The sequence below is a fragment of the Carassius gibelio genome, chromosome B20 (genome assembly GCF_023724105.1).
Source record: "Carassius gibelio isolate Cgi1373 ecotype wild population from Czech Republic chromosome B20, carGib1.2-hapl.c, whole genome shotgun sequence".
Lineage (NCBI taxonomy): Eukaryota > Metazoa > Chordata > Actinopteri > Cypriniformes > Cyprinidae > Carassius > Carassius gibelio.
In genome coordinates, this window is record NC_068415.1 from 10,214,046 (window position 1) to 10,237,801 (window position 23,756).

General features: G+C 37.0%; 3 protein-coding genes across 6 annotated transcripts in view; 1 reads left to right on the plus strand and 2 right to left on the minus strand.

Annotated features, from left to right (window-relative positions):
- sesn1 (sestrin 1) overlaps positions 1–15,198 on the minus strand; it is a 38,391-nt gene extending 23,193 nt beyond the window's left edge. Inside the window, exons 1-2 of the mRNA XM_052585610.1 lie at positions 15,090–15,198; positions 14,250–14,561 (exon numbers count right to left, since the gene is read on the minus strand). Coding sequence (XP_052441570.1) covers positions 14,250–14,519 — 270 coding nt within the window. The 5' untranslated portion in view covers positions 14,520–14,561; positions 15,090–15,198. The remainder of the gene's footprint in view (positions 1–14,249; positions 14,562–15,089) is intronic.
- Positions 15,199–15,891: 693 nt separating this feature from the next.
- cep57l1 (centrosomal protein 57, like 1) lies at positions 15,892–19,364 on the plus strand. 3 transcript variants are annotated; one of them, XM_052585613.1, is made up of 11 exons: positions 15,892–16,105; positions 16,540–16,720; positions 16,806–16,982; positions 17,116–17,237; positions 17,380–17,496; positions 17,625–17,702; positions 17,785–17,877; positions 18,010–18,027; positions 18,295–18,524; positions 18,645–18,789; positions 18,922–19,364. In XM_052585613.1, exons 1-11 carry the CDS (start codon positions 16,085–16,087, stop codon positions 19,168–19,170), a joined length of 1,431 nt encoding a protein of 476 aa, XP_052441573.1. In that variant the 5' UTR covers positions 15,892–16,084; the 3' UTR covers positions 19,171–19,364. The 3 variants fall into 3 exon arrangements, with proteins under 3 accessions (XP_052441573.1, XP_052441572.1, XP_052441574.1); XM_052585612.1 differs by having other exon boundaries at positions 15,893–16,105; positions 18,010–18,063; XM_052585614.1 differs by lacking the exon at positions 18,010–18,027 and having other exon boundaries at positions 15,893–16,105.
- A 1,505-nt stretch (positions 19,365–20,869) lies between these two features.
- cd164 (CD164 molecule, sialomucin) overlaps positions 20,870–23,756 on the minus strand; it is a 12,224-nt gene continuing 9,337 nt past the window's right edge. For both annotated transcript variants that reach the window (XM_052585616.1, XM_052585615.1), the window contains exon 6: positions 20,870–23,756. This exon is cut by the window's right edge and continues 481 nt beyond it. The gene's annotated coding sequence lies outside the window, so the exon portion shown is untranslated.

Consider the following 23,756-nt stretch of genomic DNA (forward strand, 5'->3'; position numbering starts at 1 on the left):
TGGTAAGTAGTACATCTAATGCAGCATTATAGGGATGTTACATTTAAATGCATGAGAAAATTGTGCATGTGAGCTTGTGTGTGGGTTTTAACAGTGTGTGAGTGTGTATTTTGTTCTATCTATCTGTTATATCCCATGTTACATTCGACTATGACTGCCCTAAATATGGCGTGTGGCTGCGTGAATATATCAGGGTACAGGGGAATTTCCCTCAAGGTAAAGAAAGCCTCTGATTCGCAGCTTGACATCCTGTGAGAGCCATCACACTTTTCTGCACTTCCTGTTCAGGGTTACACACTTCTTGCTTGTTTCTTCAGGACGCAGTTACATTATGCTCACTGACTGTTAACATCTCTCATCTCTGTTAACAGCTCTACATTTGTCTCACCTAAACATAAATTTATAGACACCCACAGTGACTAGATATTTGATATGTGCTGAGCCATAAGAAAAACGAAAAAATATGTAAATAGAATTAGTTTGTTCTAAGGATGAAAAAACACAAGTGTATTTGCAAATGTTCAAAACACACAACATACCAACCCATAAACTCATAAACCATAAAAAAAGTTACGAACAGCTTATTCATGCATCTTGCATCTTAGACAAAAAAACAAATGATCCAGACACCCCTAACACTTTCATACACAAGTACACAAACTTCCTGTTTTATATGAAAAAAGAACATGCTGTTCTACCTAAAAAAGAATCCCTGAAACACAGAGGCTCTTCTACACCAGTGGAGCAAAACCTACACACATAACCCCCCCGCCCCCCCCCCCCCGCCCCCAGCCCCCCCCCCCCCCCCCCCCACACACACACACAGAAACAAACAGTATGTCCAAGAACTTAAATCACTGCATGTATGTGTGAGAGGTCATAGGTCACACTTCTAAATTCACAATATTACTAATTGGCAAAGAAATATTTTAATACAGTGTGAATATTTGTTTAATCCAAAGTATTAGTTGGTTAATAATTAGCTTATTGTCTTCATAGATCAGCTCTGTCTGTAAAGCTTGTATTGTATTAAACTATAGTCACATAATAGGGCATGGACATCTTGTATACGTTTGAATTATCTGAAGTATTACCTCAGATTTTTTTGGGCCTATTGAATATAGGAACAAATATTGAAAGTAAAATAAAAGATTTTCCAGTTTAAGAGTATAAATCGCAATCAAACATACAGGGCCCTATAATACACCCTGCGCAATGCGACGCAAGGCGCAGCGCAAGTGTGTTTGCTAGTTTCAGTCCGGCGCCGTTTACATTTTCCTGTCCAGTGCCACGTCGTTTAATTAGCAAATGCATTTGCGCTCATTTTTGTGCCCATGGGCATGCTGGTCTAAAAAAAGAGGTGTGTTCAGGCGCATTGCTGGCGCAATGCTATTGATGTGCGCGTGTGTGTGTGTGTTTGTGTGTGTGTAATGCATAAATCATGTTTTATAGATAATAAAATGTCTGTTATTTCTAAAGACTATAGTCCTTATAAATGTTCATAATTAATATGGCCATGGTTACTTCTTTTTTGAATTATACTTAGCAAGGATCCATTAATTTGAGGGAAAAATACAGATAAGACATTTATACGGTTAAAAAATATTGCTATTTCAAATAAATGTTATTCTTTCTGTACTATTCATCAAAGAATCTTGAAAAAAAAACGATTTCCCCCAAAATAATAAACAGCTGTATTCTCAACATCGATAATAATAAGTGATTCTGGAGTGGCAAATTAAATAAATTAAAATCTATTGAAACTAAACAAATTCATATAAAATTCTAATAATATTACACATTATTACTGTGGTTTTGACCAAATAAATGCAGCCTGGGGGAGCATAAAAGACTTTAATAACAATAAACAAATCCTTATCCAACTTACCCCAAACGTTAAAAGGTAGTGTATTTTCAGTGTCACTGCTAAAAATAGATCAAACTTGAAGAAAATAACTCAATAATGTAACACCCCCCCCCCCCCCCCCCTCCCCAAAAAGACAAAAAAATACTGATCCAAACATGTCTAAACATGTCTTCTTACAGGTAGGCCTTAAAAACAGTACAGAGCTGAGTTAAAGGGGGGAAGGGAAGTGAGCGCTCACACAAACATTCACATATCAACACACACAGAGGCTTGCATTCAGCCGTGAGGCTCTGGGCCTTTTAGACCTAATGAGGTCTAATCACGGTCGTCTGCATTTCTCAAAACAGTATTCCTTCACTTGCTCTCTCTCACTCTCTCTCTTGTTGCTAAACTAGAGCTGTTTGTCTCCACAGCTACTTAACAAATTGACTAAAGTATGAGAATGAGCTACACAAACACGTGAGGGGTGGGGTGAGGGGATTCAGAGATAACACGCATAGAACACATACTGACACGAGAAGGGGAATGTGAGGAACTTTGTGTGTGTCAACAGAGTTATAATGTCTGCTGACATTAGAAGCTATAGGGGCAAAAGAGTACATGTACTGGATGTCAAGTTCCCAAAACATAATTTTATACAATAGCAGAATTATGTACTTGTAAAACTTTGTGCACTGTATTTAACTCTTTGGTGGCATTTTATGACAAAAAGTTTTTGACACTGTCCGTCCTGACCTTTAGTTACCCTTTTAAAAGCTAAATGGTGGGGCTATTGTGTTGCAACAGGCATTCATGCTCGCACACACTTCCACTACCTCATTCACAATGTGAGCCCCCATTCCCTGTTCTCTCTATTGTGTCACACAACACACGCAGACCAACTCCCCTCAGCTCAACTCCTTCAGCTTTATCCTGAGATGGTAAACAAGCCAAGATAGGGGTAGATCAATTGGGGTGGGGGGAGAAAGTGCCATGGATTCATTTCATATCTCAAGGGTAACTAACACCTGTCCTTGACCCTGTTCTGAACTTTACTACTACTTGCCTTACACATCAGGGAATGTTCATATGAGTCTTGCAACAAGATGATATTGTTTGCACTCTTTTAATGCAGTGTAAGTGTTAAGGGGGCGTTCACACAGTATGCAGTTTTACATTACACTACACTGCTTTTCCATAGATTTTTTTCACACTTCACTTTTGCTAGTTTAATGACATGCAAAGCAGTCAGCGCGCCTGGTACATGGTCTAAGAGGGTTGTCTCTATTCTCTTAAAGAGTAATGGGCATGTTTTGGGTATAACGTAAAATAAACCAATCAGAGTCTAATCTTTCATTCTCTTTAAGAGCCAGTTGTGCTCGTGCCACGGCGGGTTCACTATTTACATGACGGAATTTGCAGGCACAAAGACTGAAGGCATCTCCAGAGAGGAAACGGATCTATTCGTGTGCTAGTAAATTGGTAGCCTAATTCTGGTACATGCAATGACTATCCATTATGACATCCGGCATTTTTATATTTATGAGGGCTAAACAATAATAATCTTTTACATTTGTATGTGCTGCTCATGTTACTTGTGTGTGTAATAAGCAGAGTGCACACGCGTTGTGGACCCGCCTAGGTGCATATTAGGAATGTGCTCTTTTATGTTAGTAGCTTTCGTAAAAACATTTCACTTGCAGTTTAACTGCTTTTAATTAACTTGGAAAGTTTCAAAGCAGCTTCCAAAACACTGCTAGCCACTAAATGTCTTCAGTGAAATGTGTGCTGACAGGTGTTAGGTGAATCTAGACCGTCATATTGCATGTCCAAACAACCAGCAGCTGACCACACAAAGACAAACAGACAGTACAAAATGTGTCCTCGCAAGCCACAGACTCTCGCTCAGCTTGAAATGTGTAAAAATGTTCCTCTTTTGGGTTTTGCTACCGTTATTTCCATATAAAACTCTATATAGCTTTGTCAAACAATTTGTTGTCCCATGTTCAGACTGGCCTCTTTATTTGTTCCTATTAGCACATAATGACTAAGATTAGGCCTATCAGTTAGATAACAGAAATCCCAAACACTCGGCTATGGTCTGCGATAAATGTGGCATATCAGCTTGAGCCTTCTGCTTGGTTCAACTCCCCTGCTAACATGCTAACAGACAATGACACCAATTAAATATACCTTCTTACAGCATAATAATTTAACAAACATATAGATGGATGCATGATATATTGGTATCATATTAGTCAATAGTACAGCTCAATTTCTCAAAATTGATCAATATCTAATATAATGTTTAATTTAGACCATTTATTGATTATTGCTCAGATCAGTAATTGAATTGTAATATCATCCCTCCAAATACCATGCAATTTCATATCTCAGTGAACTGGGAGTATGTCATACTTGGGTTGTTTTGAGTATGTATTTATAAAGTATTACTCCTTGTTTGTCATGTTTATCATTCTAAAATATGGCAGCCATGCAAAGTACCAGACCTGTTTCTCATTTGCACCAACCCAAAAAAAGTCACAAAGAGGGTCATACAGAGTGCAAGGTATGCGTCACAACCGCAGCAATAGATCAAGACTCCAAAAACAACACAATTTTCAAAAAAAGACATGCGCACTGCCCACTGTTGCATACACCTACAAATATGCTTGTCTTGATTCTTTCACAATGAAGGGTCCAATGCCGCCCAATGCAGATCGTTTCCTGTTGTTAATGCATTAAAATATGCACATTTTCTACAGTCAACATATCTGTTTACTAGACCGGTCAATTGGCTTTATTAAATTGAATGCATTAGCTAATCAAGTTAGGTAAACTGACATCCAATGAGAAGAAGAAAAAAAAAGAATGACACTGAAATAGAACTTCTCTCACTCATAAACTCCCTCATAATGAAATATCTCAATCAAAAGTAGATGTACCATGAAGGCATGTTTTGTTAGTATGGTGGTTTTTAAGTGCATAAAAAAAGGGAAAGAAAAAAATATATATATATTTATATATCTTTTTTTTTTTTTTGGCAGATGGGAGCTACTTGGCATATGATATGATACTTAACAGGGGCAATAAAGGGAATATCTAGTATGCTGGAGAATCAGCAGTTTAATGTGGGTCAACTCCTTTTGTCTCCCAGGCATCACCGAAAACAAAAAGTTCTCAATTTTCCTAGAAATTTCTGGTACATATCTTCCCATATGGTCCACACCCCCTTTTTCAAGCCCCCTTTCCATCTTCTACATGCTTCTGTCTCACTCTTTTTTTCAGTTAGCAATGTACTTTTTTTTTTTACACAGGACACAAACACATTCTAGGACTCTGGAGGTGTGTATCCTCTCAGCCAATCACGGTGCACTCATACTGTCCATCTCAACCAATAACAGAGCAGTGGAGGTGGAGCCAGCATTAATGAGTGACATTGCTACTTGTTTATCATCCCTTCTCTTTCTTTTTTCATCTCCCTCTCTCTTTATCATTCTCCCCCTCTCCCTCTCTACTGATTTATTATTCTAATGAAGCAGAGGTCAGGATCTGGCATAAATAGACTCCCATATCGGAAGGTATTCAGAACCCCACTACCCCCACTTACACATACTGATGACAGTTATTAAGTAAGCTGGACGGAGGGTGGGGCTGGCCCATAACTCCAACTGAAAGCACTATCTGTACTGAACAGAAGCAATAACACCTGGCCATTAGCTCTACTGATAGAGTCAAAACACACATAGACACTTAGTGTTAATTCAATCCAGCTATAAAGTCAGTCGGTCATTATCACAAAATAAACTCAGACAGGATGATGCTACGGAGAGAACGTGATGTGATATGAGAGACATTAACTTGGCACAGCTACATGTAAGATATTTGCTTTTTCAGTTTAGCAGTCATTTTATAAATATTTTTGAACAAAGATGGCTGCATTTGAAAACTTGATCACAATTACATATTCAGCAACGAAATGGAACAAAAGCTGGTAATTAAATATAAATAAGAATACCTTTTTTTTTATAGAAATCCCATTGGTCTAAATTTGAATTTACACTCATATAATAATTTAATATTTTTTTATTATATGTATTTTGTCTACTATAATAATATTAGTAACATCACAGTGATTATTTAATGAAAAAATAGTAATACTGTGAAATGTTAGTTACAGTAATTGTTACCTATTTTAATAAATCTTTTGTAACATTATAATGTCTTTACTGACACCTTTGATCAATTTAATGCATCCTAATGCATATTAAGTTTTACAATAGTTTTGACAAGCCACAATTTAAACCATGTCACAAAGTGTATCATGTATCTGTTGTAAGGTCATTCTAGGCATCAAGATCATTCTGGTTCAAGCTCTAAAACAAGAACATTATAAGGTGTGCATCTAAAACTGTCCCACACACATGATCCAATGAGTTCACATAAGGTTATGGTGAAGTTATGAGGTCTATGATCGTCAGAAGCAAACTTCCAGTCCTGGCTGCATATCATACTGCATATTCAACTAGGGCCATTGCATAACACAAGCCATAGCTGACAAATTTCCAAAAGCCATTTGCTAACACATTTGGCTCCTAGCAGGCTCTTGTGTATTTACACTGATTTATATTAAAGAGCTAGTTTATGTGTTTTTTCTTAAATAACTGGAAAGAATGTGAGTAAAAAAAGATTCCTTTAGAAAATAAAATTGCCATATCTTTTAGCAACAGCTACTAACTAAAAACAATCCACATAAGGCCCACTGTGTGGCTTTGGGGCTGATATTAGCCATCAGTTGTTAAATAAATACTGTATAAAAAATGTGTCACATGAATATCTTAAACTGTCAGACAGCTGACCACACTGCCCAACTCCAGACAGAGAAGACAGTGGCAGGTGACACTGCTGTGGAAACCTCAACTAAAAATACAAGCATATCCAGACATGCCAATAATAATGTCAGGACTGCTGTCTTCAAAGGGGTTCTGTCTGCCTGAAAAACACAAAACAGCATGCACACACACAGACACATTAACAAAAAAAACCAGACTGCCGTTTGAGAGAGAGAAACGAATATCACGCAATTGTTTTGCTACACTCTTCCTTAAATTTGTGCAATGTGTTATGACATGACTCAGCACCAGCTCTGGCTCACGCGTTGCTAAACCAGGGTTAAGGGTGGCTCATTTATTCAAACCTGTCCTAAGAGCCATCCATTTGGCAGAGCAATCAAGCCATATCTCGCCAAGCACAGCATTCAAAATGCCATATCAGTTTTTTGGGTTTTTTTGTATGCTTGAACTGGTGCAGGCCGGTCAGTTGTTTACTTCTGTGGCTCAGATAGGTTGCTGTGAAGATAAGGAAACACAGATGAGAGTGTGACACCTTGATTATGTTGATTAATTTGGGAAAAGCTCAGTGTTCTTTCTACAGCCAAATGTTGGTCAAAACAAAACATGAACATAATAAAAATTTCTGTCTATACCAGGGGTATCAAAATCAGTTCCTGAAGGGCCAGTGTAGTGTAAAATTTAGCTCCAACCCTAATTAAACACACTCAAATCACTAATCAAGGTCTTCAGGATTACTAGAAACTTCTAGGCAGGTGTTTCGGAACTGGTTGGAGCTACACTCTACAGGACAGTGGCCCTCCATGAGCAGAGTTTGACGGGATCTATGCCAACACCTTTTTTTTTTTCCTTCACATTTTTTATTCACTTAACCAATTTACACCCCACAGCAAAAACAAATGCACTACTAAACTCATTTAATATAATAATAATAATAATAATAATAACAACAATAAATTAAGATGTATTTATGTTATTCAACTAATAATATTAAAAAGTGAATCAATTATATAAATTATTGACAAATTAAATGGTCTTCTTATTTTTTAATTCATTTAAACTAGTGTAACACCCTCATATACAAAAAAGTATTTTTAATCTGGTTAATTATACCACAGAAAATTCATTTATTTACTACAGATATCACAGAAAGACCGGTATCATTACTTTTTCATGCATGAGCTTTGTACCAAAGTACCAGCACTATGTGAGTTTGATCAGAGAGGTGGAAAATGCCAAGGGTCTGGAGGGAGACATAAACATGGCCAACATTCAGGTTACGAAATTGATAGCCCTGTTTTCTGTTCTTACTGTTCTTCACTCCTCACTCTCCCTATCTCTCTCTAGATGTGAGTCATCTCTCACTCCTTTTATTCATCTTCTAAACATTCCACCTCTCAAACTTTACTTTTGAATGAGTTTGTCTTTTCATCTTTGTTGACTTTATTTTTCTCATTTTCAACTTCTCACTTCCTCAGTCATCACAGTGATCTGTTGCTTGCAGGCATGCCAAGCTGTTTGGGTTCCAAATTATGTACACTTTTTACCAGCAAAAGGCTAAGAGTGATATAACCATCAAATAAAGCTTTCCAAGCTTTCCACAGGTTCTATCAGAAGACCTGCTAAGATTTGTAAACAGTGAGACCTGCATCAAATCACAACAAAGATGCTGCCTGCAAGGATGAATGATGTGAATTGACTCTATAAGCATGAAATACCTGTTCCATTGTTGCATTAAACAGAGAATCAATCCCAATGCACAATGTAAACACTGAAATGTAAACTCGCCATTCCTCAAGAGGCACACTCTTTTACCCATGTTGGCCAAGGATTGTGTGTCATGCTTCTGTCAAACTTTAGAACGTAGTGTTACTGCAAAATGTGACTTCACAATGGCTGCAGAAAATCGTTTCTGCCAATCCAGTGGAAAATGATGCACATATACAGGGGGGCTTTATTAAAATGTAGAGTGTTTTCCATCCTACACCTGCCATTGTCTTTTTCTGTAGTTTTCCAATGAAAATAAAACTACACAGGAAACGAAAAGGTTTCCATAAAGCTCAAATACTGTGATCAAAGCAGATGTTACTTTAGAATAACAAAATGTGATGCTATGGAGAGAATGCACGTGGATAGTGTGATGCAATAAAGGTTAACGGTCAGTTTTAATATTTTTAGGTTTTGACTCAAAGTATCCCACAGTCACCAGACCATCCAATCTCCAAACAGATTTCTTCTTCTACTTCGCCTGACAACTCAGTCTATTTCTGTTCTCTATTTCACATCCCTCAAATTTCCGTTTTTGTTTTTTTAACCTATGACATTCTTATGCTCTATAACAACACACACACAAAAAATAATACCACTTCCTCTTTGGGTTCTGTGGCACATGTGGCTGTGGCTCACGTTGCATCTTTTTATTTGCAAAAATAGGGCATATAAAATCAACTTATCCCCCCGACTTCTGGTGCCCCGGATGTGGCCATAATCGAAGATGGAAACTTCTCAAGGTGGTTTGTTTAATCGAGTTTGTGATCACCTGACACAGTTGATGATGTATCAAAATGTCAGGCACCAACTTCAAAGTTACACCAAAATGGATTTATGTCTGAAGAATGAAAGCAGATGTTTATTTCAATAAACTGTATCGGTTACTTTCATAGAAACACAAAGAACACTTTAAAATGTGAAAAATTAATTGAGAAGGGTTTAACATGCACTTCACAGAACATAGGAAATGCTTCATTTGTGGCTTTTATGGATAGATGGCTATCATGGGAAAGTACTTCTCACAACAATAAAAAAAGTGGTGCATGATGTGCTTGGTTAAAATGTTAAACATTTGTTTTCTCTTCTCTTTAACACACACACACACACACACACACACACACACACACACACACACACAAATACACACAAACATGAGCTGCATATTTAACATTTACAGTACAAAAAATATAAACTAAGCATTTCATGTCTAAACTTGCAACACAATGACATACATATTCACTTATTTAGCACAAAGGGATAAAGTTTGGCTGGATAGCACAGACCTTGCTGACAGATGTTGTAACTAAATCATCCAGCAGTTCAAAATTAGCTGTGTTTTGCAATAAATAGCATCTACAAGCATAGTAAATTATAATTCAGTAGATGTTTTACCAATGGCCAATCCTTGTTTGCAGGGATCTTAAAAGCATTAAGTAAATATTTTTCCTCCTCTTTGACATCACAGTTCAATATAGTTGTTATTGAAGATCATGCATTGTTGTGTTGTAATTTTCCTCCATGTAATGGGTCTGCCAGCTGAGCAGCTGGTATATGGATATAATGGTATTGTAGACATATATTTAGCAATCTAATCCTATTTGTTTTCTTGACACAAGGAGTAAAGAAATTAAATAGTTCTGCAAACATTTAGGTCAAGCGGTGGAAATTTCCGCAAAGGCAGTCGAGTTAGATAGTGGTTTTATTATAAAGGCAATGGCACCCTCTGGTGTTGCTAATTTTACACTATGGGAAAAACTTGGTTTTGTGGTAACTCACCAAATCACCACACTATTGTCACAGTGTCCAGATGCCAAACACAGCTTTTCTATAACATTCATGACGTGATTTCAATGCCATTTTGAGTAAAAGTCAACGCCGCTGCACACATTTGATGTAATCTAAAAAAATAAGTCTCCTCCCTGACCAATGGGTCTTGATCTGCTATGTCGATTCCAAAACTAACTATAACATGTTAAAGTTTGAAATTGTTCCCAAAATAAATCCTGTATAGATCCATGTGCACAGCTTTACATGCATTCATTCATATTAATCAACAACAGATGGGCTGTAATCTGATCCTTGTACACAGCATAACATCCAACACTCCAAAAAATTGTCCTCATCTTTCTGCTAGAATGTCTTCAACTTTCACATTCGCAATTCTATCAACAGCAGATTCTGTATTTCATCTGCACCGCTTTCCTCATCCTACTTATTTCATGAGGTGTTTGTGCAGATCAGCAGAAGTGGCATTAACAGCACACTCATAAAAGCATTAACAGCGCTCCTAACACTCCCAGACCGAACCAGCAGGGGAGAGAAAATGTCACATACGCATTACGCACACCATCTTAGAAGCCAAAGTGCTAACTGTGTGGTGTTATGTTGTGTACTGAGTATTTGGGGGAGTGTGTGTCTTTCATTCCATTTTCCATCCAAAGACTTGTTTTTTTGGAACAAGGCCATTTTTCACATCCAAACAGGCGTCATTCCTCTAGGGCAGTACCATTCCTCAATTCCTAGAGTTGAGAGAGGTTTCTAAGGATTTCTCGCTTCCCCTCAAGGCAATCACCACAAACAAGTCCCCCTCCCCAATTGTGGGCTTGTTTTGTTACAGAACTTCATGCTGTAATGTTAGCTCCATTTCTAACAGTCTGCAGCTTGTTTTGCACTTATATTCTTTCTCTAAAGTAAAGTATAAATAAAGTGTCTATTTATCCTTTTCTTTTCTACTTGCTTAACCCTTTATTGCACAATGCTGCCTTTTCATCAGTCTGCAATCACATTTTCATCTTCATTGCATACAAAATGGCAATAAAACAGTTAATAATGAAGAGAAGATTTATAATAAAAGGCTGTTTTGGTCACACTACATCCTGATGGCGGTGTTTTTAGGCATAGAATACTGTTAAGGGGAAATAATTGCCGTGTGGAAAGCTATTTTAGATAAAATAAAATAAATAAAAGAAGCCTGAAGAAGAAGAAGAAGAAGAAGAAGAAATTATCTTGAGCACCAAATCAGCATATTAAAATGATTTCGAAAGGATCATTTGATGCTGAAAACTGGAGTAATGTTTCCTGAAATTTGAAAGGGTTAAAAAATATATTAATGAAAGATTTTACCAATTTTATGCAAGAAAATGGAATTAAATATTTTAACATTGCTTTAATACGAGCAATGGCGGATTAAATAATTTTGCATTAGAAAAACACCACTAAGACTGCAGACGTGTAGACTTAACATTACTAGCACCCAGCTCACTAAACCAGTGCCAAGTACCATGGTGACACCCAGCTTCCATACACATAACAAACACACACGCGCATACACATACACACACAAACACACATCCAATCCACATGACCCTCACAAGGCCCACAGCTAATTTAAGACCTGAGGGAAGGAATCATTTTCAAAGCCTGGGTGGGCAACAAATACTCTCCTCTACGACTTTCTGTATCATGTCTTACTGTCTCCATATTGAAAATTTTCAGCACTGTACTGTAACATTATTCTAGGAAGCCTGGCTCATATTTAGAGTTAAAAAAACTGCGCTTGGACGGAAAATGCCCTTATAATAATCAAAATAAGTAATAAGGAAACATAACTATCAATATTATTCATCAAATCATCTTTGTGTATATAATTTGCAAGGTTAAGATCTTTGAATTTTTAATTCACAGACAACTAGAGCCACCTGCACATGAGAAATATGACACTATGAGCCATAACGAACAAAATACGGGCCTTAGGAAATATGGGCATCTTACATCATTTCTAAAACTCCTTTCAGACCAGTGGACTGACAATGACCTAGATCTGCCTCTCTATCCACAGCTTCACAGGGCTTATCACTGCAGAAACATGCATTAGTGCACACACACACACACACACACACACACACACACACACACACATACACAGTAAGTGTGGAATCAAGCAAGTGGAAAGCACCAACCACAATTGAAAAAAAAAAAATGCTGTGCTATATCAGTGATAATTTTTTTCTTTGATTATTGCTTTCTGAGGTCACTTTTTGAGTGTGTCTACGCCTGCCAGCATCTGTCTGGTGCTCATTGGATCAAAGGTCAATTTTATTTTTTTCTCTACTGCTGTGGCCTCATTTGTCATGGCCCCTTGAATCCCCTAATTCCGGATATTAGAGCAGACGGCTTACTACTGATACAGTAAGCAGAAAGGTTAAAAGGTCAACACAAAACAAGGGAGGAACATCCAGTCATCTAACAACACAAAACCAAAACTTATTTATGCAAAGAGAGGACTTTGTATAAACAGAATAGGAAAAGATTATATATATATATATATATATATATATATATATATATATATATATATATATATATATATATATATATATATATATATATATATATATATGATCTAAAACTATTTGTGAATATGTCATGTGTCTTTGCATATTTTTAGTAAAGTGACATTTTGGGTTAATTAATCACACATACGTGTTAATTACCAAAGTTGCTGATCCAAAAAAATAACAGTAACAAAGCAATCTGCAACAAGTACATGTTAATATTCTGACATCTAAAGCTTCGTCTCTGACTCTCTGATGGAAAACCTTAAGAAAGATAGTATTCTCAACACTTTAGGATCACAGTAAAATAATGGCCAATCACATTTAATGTACAGACATGGGCCAAATGGATTTAGATGTTCTGGTAAACCTTTAAACAGTATCTGCGTGACTAAGGAGAGCCCCTGATCCTCTCTGACTCCTCCAGTGAACTCTGTGACACAAAAAGCCTCAAATACTGTAATAAATGACCTAGTCCCCTAGCTTCCTCAACCCAGGCAGAGCTATTTTAAGATTTGGCGTACATGTAATCCCGCATAAACAAATACATGCTTGTGTAAACAACAAACATAATAACTGCTACACTTCACCTTATCATATCTTGTCTATCTGCAGTCTCAAAATATTCTTCTTACATTTTCTTTCAGTCGTCACTTATAAGCTTCTGGCATATATAATATTAGTAGGGTTTGAAATTGAATAAAAATAACATGGGATCCCATTCCCAGGAGAACATTTTTAATGGCAGAGCCAAAACCAAAAATCCCACTTATTTATTACTTGCAAATTGCCTTTTAAAACTAATGGCCCTTCAAGGAATTCCCACAGTTTCTGACCAATTTTAATGACTTTTCCGTGATATTCTAGTTGTATGAGATGAATGGATTCTTTTTGGATTATTTTTTTTTTAAGCATTTTATAAAACGTCCCACTAACAACAAGTAACTATCCAGGCAAAAATACTGAGCATAAACAGAAAAAGATATTGACTTTCAAAAGTTCCAAGACAATTTATTCCTGGAAATCACACTTGACAGTTCCATGGGAACTCTGTGTTTAAAACATATCACCGATATGTTTTTTGAAGAAACACTGAACTGAAGCTAAATAATTCTAATTAAATAATATGAAAAAAATGTATATGACATATTCAATTATCTTCTAGTTAACTTTATCATTTTACATTTTTTTGTGGAAAATTCATGGATGTAAAGAAATTAATCTCTTTCCACCGATAGGTTATACATTTATACAGTTGGGTGGGTACAAATTCATAGGGCTTGGTCTGCATAAATGTAGTACAATTATGCACCAACATATTATATGCAAGGGTGTTTTCTTTCTTCTTCTTCTTCTTCTTTTTTTAAAGACACATAGAACAAGTACAGACATTGTTGAACATACAATCAACATCTTTACTATTAACTCAATAATTATTAAAGTACAGACCTGAACCTTCTGGAGCAAACAGATGCATTTCTTCCTGATGTCTTCATAAGGACACCGTTTGGAGAGCATCAGGACATGAGCCAGGAGAGCATTGAGATCACTGGACAGACTGTCATCCATGGCTGGGGGAGAGGAGGACTGCGGTATCGGCCCCATGGTCTCTATTCTCTTCATCACCTCCTGGTGAAGGAGCTCCATCGCTGCGTGTCTGGAGCTCGAGTCTCGACTGCCTAGAGCATCCCACCTTCCCGCAGCGTCTCTCATATCCATCACTGTAACAGTCTACTATTCTTCAGTTATATACCTGAATGACTGAGCCATGCATAAGACAAAAATGTGTGCCAATTAATAATACAGCTAAAATAATCCTAAACCAATCACCTCTGCATCAAGCTGGCAAAGGAATTCTGCAAATCCCTCCAAAAATGTTCCATATTATCCTGCTAGTGTAAACAGACTTGCAAGTGCATGTCTTAGCAGGCATTATACAAATGATGTTTATTTATAATGTGCTGAATGCTTTACCAAACAAAAGTTAGGATTTCTGTTTTCTGTTGTTTAAACAGTAGAACGGACACATTTTCAAATGTGCAGGAAAATAAATTCTCCATGGTTCTTTTGCAACAAAAACTGGTTATTTTACCAAGAAAACACTGACATTATACATTAGGCACATTCTAAAAAAAAACGTTGAATGACGTTCTCAAGTTCTGTTATTAGTCAACAAGCATATCCCTCAAATGTTACACAATCAATAAAGACACAGGTATGCTCAGTAACTATAAATCGCGTTCTATTTTAAAAAGAGATGTGCAAAATATGTCATACTAAAATACTTACTAAATTCACATTCTCTCTAGTCGTCCCCGCTGCCGCTGAATGAGACCTTCCTGCGCTCTGGCTCTTCCTCAGTCGATTTCAGTCCTTTGCACAGCGGCTTGAGTTAAAATTGATTGACAGTTACCACAGTCCAATAGTGTTCTACAAAAATGCTGATGGGCGGAGATATGCTCACCGCGCACCAATAAACGATTAGAAAGGCGTTCCTGTCAGGCCGCGCCTCCCGATATAAATGAAAAGGGAATTGTAGTTCAAAGCTCGTTAATATCAACGTTCGCTTGGCGGCACAACTGAAACGCAGAACTACAAATACCAATAGCCACAAAAAACATTGGTAACTGCAGGGGCCCCGCCACCACTTGTTTATCTCAAAACCCTTATGATTAATGCAAAGCATACACCAGATATTCATCTATATTGTTCAAAGAAAATATGTGAGCTAATCTCTAAAACACAATCGCTTTGACTATGCCACCTCTTGCTGTTTTAAAAATATGAGCAATTCTTTCTTCTTTGTTTCTCTCTATTATTATATTAAGGCATCCTCGATAAAAATAGAACTGGATGACAAGTAGAATGTGTTGTCGTCAGCATGACTAATTCAGAAATAACATGAAAGATAAGTTTAAATTTATGTTTTTTTTATTATTATTATTATTATTTAATAACCAAGAACTTGAGGTTCTCAACTCACATTATTGCTTAAAGTATACTATCTATCTATCTATCTATCTATCTATCTATCTATCTATCTATCTATCTATCTATCTATCTATCTATCTATCTATCTATCTATCTATCTATCTTATTTGAATAGATATTGTAGAAGCTGTGGTCATTGTGTGCATACGGATCCAGGGCGGTAAAGGAAGAGGGAAATTTGAAACTAGGCGGCGCTGTCGGCTACAGCTGCTAACAGGACACTTTCAGCTTATTCATCTGTACGTCGATGAATATCCTGCAACATTTCTTCGAAACGAAAATATTAGTTCATAATGGATCACTTAAGAGATCAGGTATAACGTTAGATGTTTTATGCTAAATATCTTTATTTTGGCTGTTAATATTCTTAGCGATGTTTACACAGTCGTTAGCCTTCTTAGCTTATTCACGTGTCGTACCTAACGTTAGCAGCCTAGAGAACAAGTTTTGGGTTTACACTACAAACTAAGTAGCTGTCTAGGTTTCTACACAGCATTTAATGAATTAACATTATCCATGAAATGTATCTTGACTTTAAAGTGTTACAATAATGTCTTTTTATGCAACAATGTGTCTAACTTGCTAACTTTTTTTTGTGAGTTTAGCTGTTTTCTGTGTAATTTAGGCATTTTTTTCTCTAAAGACTATGACTCGGTATATATAACTATTATAATCGTTCGTTCATCCAAAGTGTTGGTTTTCGCCATAAAAATGTGTAATCTGTTAATTTTTTACTTCTGAATTACAGAGTCTGAATTTGGACTCCCCATCTAAACAGAGCTATGTTGGCAGTTTTTACCAACCTCCAGAGAAACTGTCAAGACCTCTGTACATGAACACAGCCACACATCCACAGGAAAGAAAGCGCTCAGGTGTGCAGGACATCAGCCCACAGCTTTATCAAACAGTACCCGATGCTGGAAGCAGAGGTGAATTGAGATATCGGATGCTGAGGACCATATTATGTAACCAAATATAAAAAAACAAACGTAAATTTTTCCTGTGCTTGAACAGCTGTGATAGCAGCCCTGAAAACACTGCAGGAGAAGATACGACGATTGGAGCTGGAGAGAGTTCAGGCAGAGAGGAACGTCCAGCATTTCTCGAAGACTGTTCGATATCAGGCGGATGCTTCTGCACAGAGAGAACCGGATCACAGCGCACAAGAGAATCACTCTACACAGAGCAAAGGTAAAAGTGTTCCACAACAGTTTTTGGTCTTTTTGAATAATAATTGTTTTATTATTTAATAAATATAATAAAATAATAAAAGTCCAGTACTGTGTTAAATTAGTGTGTACAAAGTTTCTCTTCTTCCTTTCAGAGCTGGTTTCCAAGCTTCATTCCACGGAAACACGCTGCTCTCTGTTGGAAAAACAGCTCGACTACATGAGGAAAATGGTGGAGCATGCAGAGAGAGCGAGAATCACCCACACACACAGACAGGTGAGCAAAGCTCGTGAACTACATTCCAAGAGCTTACATTTAGTCAGTTCTCATATGAAAAGATACAGTTTGTGTATTAACTCAAGAGCTTTCAAAGCCTCTCTTAATCTTTCTCCTTTTCTCTGTTCTGATTGGTTTTTAGGACTCTATGTGTAGGGAAAGCACACATACAGACCCACAAATGCAGACACAGCTCAACAAATTGGAAAGACTGGAAAAGGATTATCTAAAACTCACCAGTACGCAGTCTATAGCCGAGGTACAAACATATGATATGCACATTGGTTAACAACCTTGGCTATATGCACTCAGCTAATTTGGGAAGAAATAAGTCCACATGGACACCGTTTTCTTTTGTCAGTCTTTTGTGGTGTCTTTCATCCACAGAGGAAGATTGAGCTCTTAGAACAGAAACTTTTAAAGGAGCAACATGAATGCAAAATTGTGCGGGAGACGGCAGAGGAGGTAAAACAAACAGCTTTTAATTAAAAAGCCGTTTTTAAAAATTCATGCATTCATGCAGTCTCTTTGCTTTTCTTGGCATCAGTTGCAGCGAGAGCTTGAAAACAATCTCGTTTCCCTTTCTGCTGTGACTCAACCTAAAGGCAAGAAAAAGAAGAAAGAAAAGTCTTCTTGCAAGGTAAAATAAAAATGCTCTGCAGTAATGTATAGTGAGCACAAGGTGGCAGTATATGTACAGAACAGAATTCTACTGATGTATTCTGCAGTGAGTTGTGTTAATATTTTCTTCTTTCATATTACTGTATGTCAGAAGCCCTCCTCGATGAAGGTAGAGGCTAAACACCTTCCGTTTGTGGCTGGAACAGTCAGTATGACCTCACCCGACACATAACTTGATGATTATTATTATGTACATTTATACATGGTTATTATTACACAAAAGTGACAGTGAAGACATTTATAGTGTTACAAAAGTTTTTTATTTTTTTCAAATATTTATTTATTGATTCTTTTCATCAAAGAATCCTTAAAAAGAAAAAAAGTATTTATGATAATTATAAATGTTATCTTGAGCAGTTTTCTCTCTCTCTCTCAGTCGACCAGTCCCAGTCACTCAGTCAATGCCAATGTTCAGAGTGTTTTGCACCTGATGAAGCACAGAAACCCACGGCTGTGTGAGAGAGTCAGTGCACTGCAGAAGTCAGTTTCTGAGAACCAGCGGGCCCAGCGCAGACCTCCGTCCTCCCCCAGCAAAGCAGCTTCCACACTGGGCAGCCTTTCTGATCTTCTGCTCGACCTTCAGGATGAACTCGGACAGATGAGTTTGTGAGTTACACTATCTTGACCATTTAGTTTTTGTAATGGATTAACAGGGTCAGTAGGATACAATGTAAACTGTGTGTGTGTGTGTGTGTGTGTGTGTGTGTGTGTGTGTGTGTGTGACAGGGAACACCAGGAGCTGGTCAAGCAGATAGACGAGACCTCTAAACAAGAGCTTCATGACGATCTGGAGAGAGAGCTGGACTGTCTGGTCAAGAGAATGGAGGAGAAAGCAGCTCAAATCTCCAAACTGCGCAAACATCAGCAAACAGTAAGTTCATATTTTGTTACAGCTGAAATTACACATTATAGTTTCAACATTTTTTTTTTTAGTTTGTAATAGTTTTTAAATAACCTCCTACAGAAAACCCTGATGTATATCAAGCTGTTTTTGCTCCTGTAGGTTCACAAACTCTCCCAGCCATCTTGTAGCCTCAAGCAAAAGCAGCAGAAGCATCACAGGGCTTCCAGCGTAGAGGGTAAAACCAGGGCACAGAGTGGGGTACAACCACTGCCACCGTCCCTTGTCAAAGCCTCGACCAGCACGGGACAGAAACAGAACAGGAGCAATCAAGAGTCCCCGAGGCTCCTCAGAGAGACACAGAAACTGTGCCCTAGCCTCTGCAGACAGGACATTGTATGGGAGACGTAGTTACATCGTCCTGAAACACACATCCGGGGCTTTAGAAGAGTTATAACACCTCAAGAATTATACCTGAAATTTGCCCTCAGAAGATCACTCCAAAAACCTGTTTAACTCTGAATGACTTTCATGAGATTTTTAATTGGTTTTTATTTTTGTTTGAGAATAAGTTGTAAATAAAATGTCTACATATATTTATAGTACAGACCAGCTTTGCTTCTTATTTATCTGTAGTCTAAACTTGGAACACTTTTCACCATCTAATGGATAGAAGTCTGTTTTAAACACATTTTGCACAATCACTAGATAATGAAAAAAGGTCCGTTTGTAAGACTATTTATTTCTTTCACCTATTCCAAGTGTGAGAAAGTAATACCAGGAAAGATAGTGATGGTGATGAAAAACGTGAGGGGAAAAAAACAAAGTGTTCTTGCAGCAGCATCAGCTTTTATGTGGCTGACACATTGTTTTCTACACCGTTTCCTTAACAAAATGATCCCATTCTCCAACATCTGATCTTATTACAACCACAAGTAATGACGGTTTACACCTTGAAAAACCACAAATATGAAAAAATATAAAAGAGAGGAGAGCAGATGACAAAAATGAACAAAAGCATTCTACTTGTAAGCAGGCAGAAAAGATGGACTGTTTTGTTCATACGGTCTTATTGGATTATGTTCTCTGACACAGTACAGATTAAATCAGTATTACATAAACTAATTTGAATACAGGAAGTACTGGCAAACACACAATGTAATATCATTGATTCTTGGTGCTCACCATCCATGATTATGATTTGGGCATGTTAACCGGTTTTGACTGGTTGTTACAGTGCATCATAAAAAATGTCCTTGTGATACTGCATTTATCTTAAGCAATTCATGACCCTTATAGTCATCGTTTCAGTAGTTTGGTATGAGGGAAAACACTGAATCCCAACATGTGCACATCCTGTCCAGAGAAGAAATCCAGGCATTTGATGCAAAGTAAGCAAGAATAGAGCTGACCCTCAGGGTGAGTGCATATCCTGTTAGTTAAACATTACAGTGTGTGTGTTTTAAGGACTATTTTCTAGGACACAGTGACATTGAAATAGGATAAATATAGTCCAGGGCTTAAAATATATTTTAATGAGAATTCTCACTGGACTTATGTAAACTTTTGTTATTTCAAGGCTTTTTATTCTCAATAATAAGAGTTTCTCCACCTCCATATTCCTAGGGTGTATATATAGAGAGAGAGTTAATGTTTTGTGTGTAAAATAACGAAATACAATTATATACTGGACAATTTATCACCTCTAGCAGCTTTTAAAGGGGTCATTGGATGCTACATGCAGTTTTACAAGTTGTTTGAACTGAAATGTGTTTTGGCAGTGTGTGTAACACATAACGCCAAAAACATCACTAAAAACCTTTACATTGGAAAAAAAAAACAATTCTTATATTCTGTAAACTGTGGATTCTGTAAATTCTGTAGCCTATGGAAGCTCATGTCCACTTCAGACGATATTTAAACTAACAATTGTGAAAAATGCCACTTTAATGGTGTATCTGGAGATATAAAGTCACAATTAACTATTTATTTAACTCTTGTGGTGGTAATGAACCTTGATGGTTGCTGAAACTATACATGATACCATAAAAGTGTCAGTCACAAAGGTTTTTTTTTTAAGAAAAAGACAACATAAAACAACACGCACAACTGTTTTACAATACTCAAACTTTAATTAATTACATTTCCAACCTAATTGCAAATGCAGATCCGAAATGAGAGAAAACACAAGAAAAAAAAGATTTCTAAAGAAAAAAAGCAACGTTATACTAGAGCATAAAACAATTAAGGCAGACTTTCTGGACACAGACGCAACAGTACGCGTCTTCTAATTGACAAGAGTGTATGTGGGGCATGTGCATGTTTATGTGAAGCAATAAAAAAATGCACTACTTGACAACAGGCCAAAGGTAATTACAGTCATTTAAAAAAAAAACAAGCAAAACATTAATTCAGTTCAATTTTAGCAATTAGATAACAAAATGGTGGCACAAGCAAGATGCTATACTCCATGTACCTCTCATTATTATCCACTCACAACTTCAATAAACCAAAGCTTCTCTAAAACATTCAAGTCCCTTTGAGTGCAAGTCTTCATGACAATAGTAATCTTTATATAATCTTAAATAATTAAGGCACTTTATCTTCAAGAGGTGCAGCAAGGAATGAAACACTAGCTCAGAGCGATGACAGAATATGGCATTGTTATAACCGTTTCTGTGGAAACCTGATGCACGCATGCACACATAAGAAATCAAGGGCATAGACTACTTGACGTTAGGTTGAATTCTCTTGAGTGTGAGGGGATTTTGAGCCATTTACCTTCTCAAGCATCCTTCACAGAGCTCTGAATATGGAATTAAAACAGATAAAACAGTTCACCCGAAAATGTAGCATGTCCTTTACAGCACTTTGCATGCACAGCTAAAATCTATTTGCAACTAAGTGGGATCTTAGGATGTAGCCTGATGCTAAACACACAATACTGGGATTGTTGTGGAATTGTGTTTGTGTTAATTATTGAAAAAGAATACACTACTGAAACACCGTGCAGTCTGAACTTATGTAAACAAGTGTTTTTAATTTGGCAAACAATAGGATTTCATCTGGCTACACTATGAGCACGATGAAGCTTGTGAAGCATTATAGCAGCTTTTCAGTGACTCATGCTAAAATGGACACCGTTGGCATTTAAGCACTGTGATATGACAATGGACAAGCAATTAGAGTGCTTCAACAAAGAAAGTGAGGCCTTAACAGTCATCTTCTGAGAAACATGCTGGGAATTAAACACTTTGATATTGGGATGTCAACAAAGCATGCTGAAAATGAAAGCACGCACCAAACAAAACAATTCATTTCTGCCATTACAAAATTTGCAATCCAAATAACGCAAATCGCTTCCCAAGCCAATGACATTCTGACTCGCAGAGGAAGTTATTAGCTTCAAACTAATTAAGATTATTACATTTCAAATTTCATAACACAGGAATGAAGGGGGAAAAAATATACAGGCAACACACTACCCAGACAAATTATTTTATGAACAGAGTACAAAACGAAATACGCTCCGCAGGCAGGAATTAGGCATAATGTAATTGACATTCTGTATTTGAATCAAATCTACCTAAACTCGTTACTATATTTCAAAAAATCAAACCCAAGCATTAAATTATGAGACTGAAGCAGCTCTATTCAAAATCTTCAGATAATTAAAGCAACAGAAAAACAAAATGATAGAATAAGCTATATATATCCTAAATGCACTATTCTAGGGAATATTTCAATTCTCTTTAGGGTATTTAACACAAAGTTTCTTCAAAAAAATATCAGGATCTACGTCCAACCATGTTTTGATCACCCTGAAGTATTAACACCTCAGTTTAAGACATTTTAGTGCCTTTATATATATATATATATATATATATATATATATATATATATATATATATATATATATATAAAACAATACAGAGATTCAGTTTATGGTCAAAGAGTTCTGATTATGTACAAATATCAATCTGTTTTTGAAAGGGAGTGCTAGAATCCGAACCGATGTTTCTGCGCTAGCAAAAAATAAACCTCCAAAACTGAGAGAAGCTTTTAGGAACCATGACATATTATCCAACAAATGAATTAACTTTTAATTATCTACTCTGTAATATATAGCGATCAGTCCAGCTGGCAGACACTAGATCTACATCATCGACACAAGCACGCATGCGTGTCTAGAAACCCACGGACAAACAGGCACACACACTTACACAGAGCCTGGACTCGACCGAGGCCCAACACAAACACATTCACACTCTTAAGGCTCACTTTTGAGGCAGCAAGCCACTAACTCCAACTAAAGGCACTTTGACTGTCAATCATTCTGAAAGGGATCATGGATCCTCCACTCTCATAGTGCCCCGTTCTATTCGCATGTCCGGCAGAATCGACTAACTCTAATGAAGACTCATTTTGGGTGTTAGTGGAATTGGATTGGCTGAGCTTCTATTGTTTCAAATCCACATTAACTCCCAAAAGTATAACTTAAGATGGCCGAAATGCTGGCAAGTCTGCCAGAATGACAGGATGCTAACTATGGGTATATAATGCATCTCTGATATTACCCCACACTCCACTGACACATTTGAGGGAGAAAAGGGAGCGAGATGCCGGATTTAACTAGTTTTAAAGAACTGATGTTCTCTAACTGTAGATGGTTAACAGTGAGGGACTAAGCTGAGGAATGTAATTTATTGCAACATTTTGGCTTTCTTGGTTGGCGCAATTAATACGAATAGGCATAAAAACAATTGAAATGAATGGGGAAAATCGAGTCTAGAACTATATAGTTATTATTTCTGAACATCATGATGATGATGATTATGATGATGATGATGAGTAAGGACTTGGTGGAATATTGAGAACCATCAGTCACGGCAACTATATAAAATACTGTTCTAGTACAGTTACCTGAAATGAACACTGGAAGTTGGGAAGTATTGTCACAGGCATGATTGCCTTTCAAGGGAACCACAATGATATTG

Bases quoted from the DNA above. Each gene is read 5' to 3' on its own strand.
- cep57l1 (XM_052585612.1), top strand. From the start codon at position 16,085: ATGGATCACTTAAGAGATCAG. The intron at 16,983-17,115 runs GTAAAAGTGTTC...TCTTCCTTTCAG, and splicing joins TCACTCTACACAGAGCAAAG to AGCTGGTTTCCAAGCTTCAT. The intron at 17,703-17,784 runs GTAAAACAAACA...TCTTGGCATCAG, and splicing joins TGCGGGAGACGGCAGAGGAG to TTGCAGCGAGAGCTTGAAAA.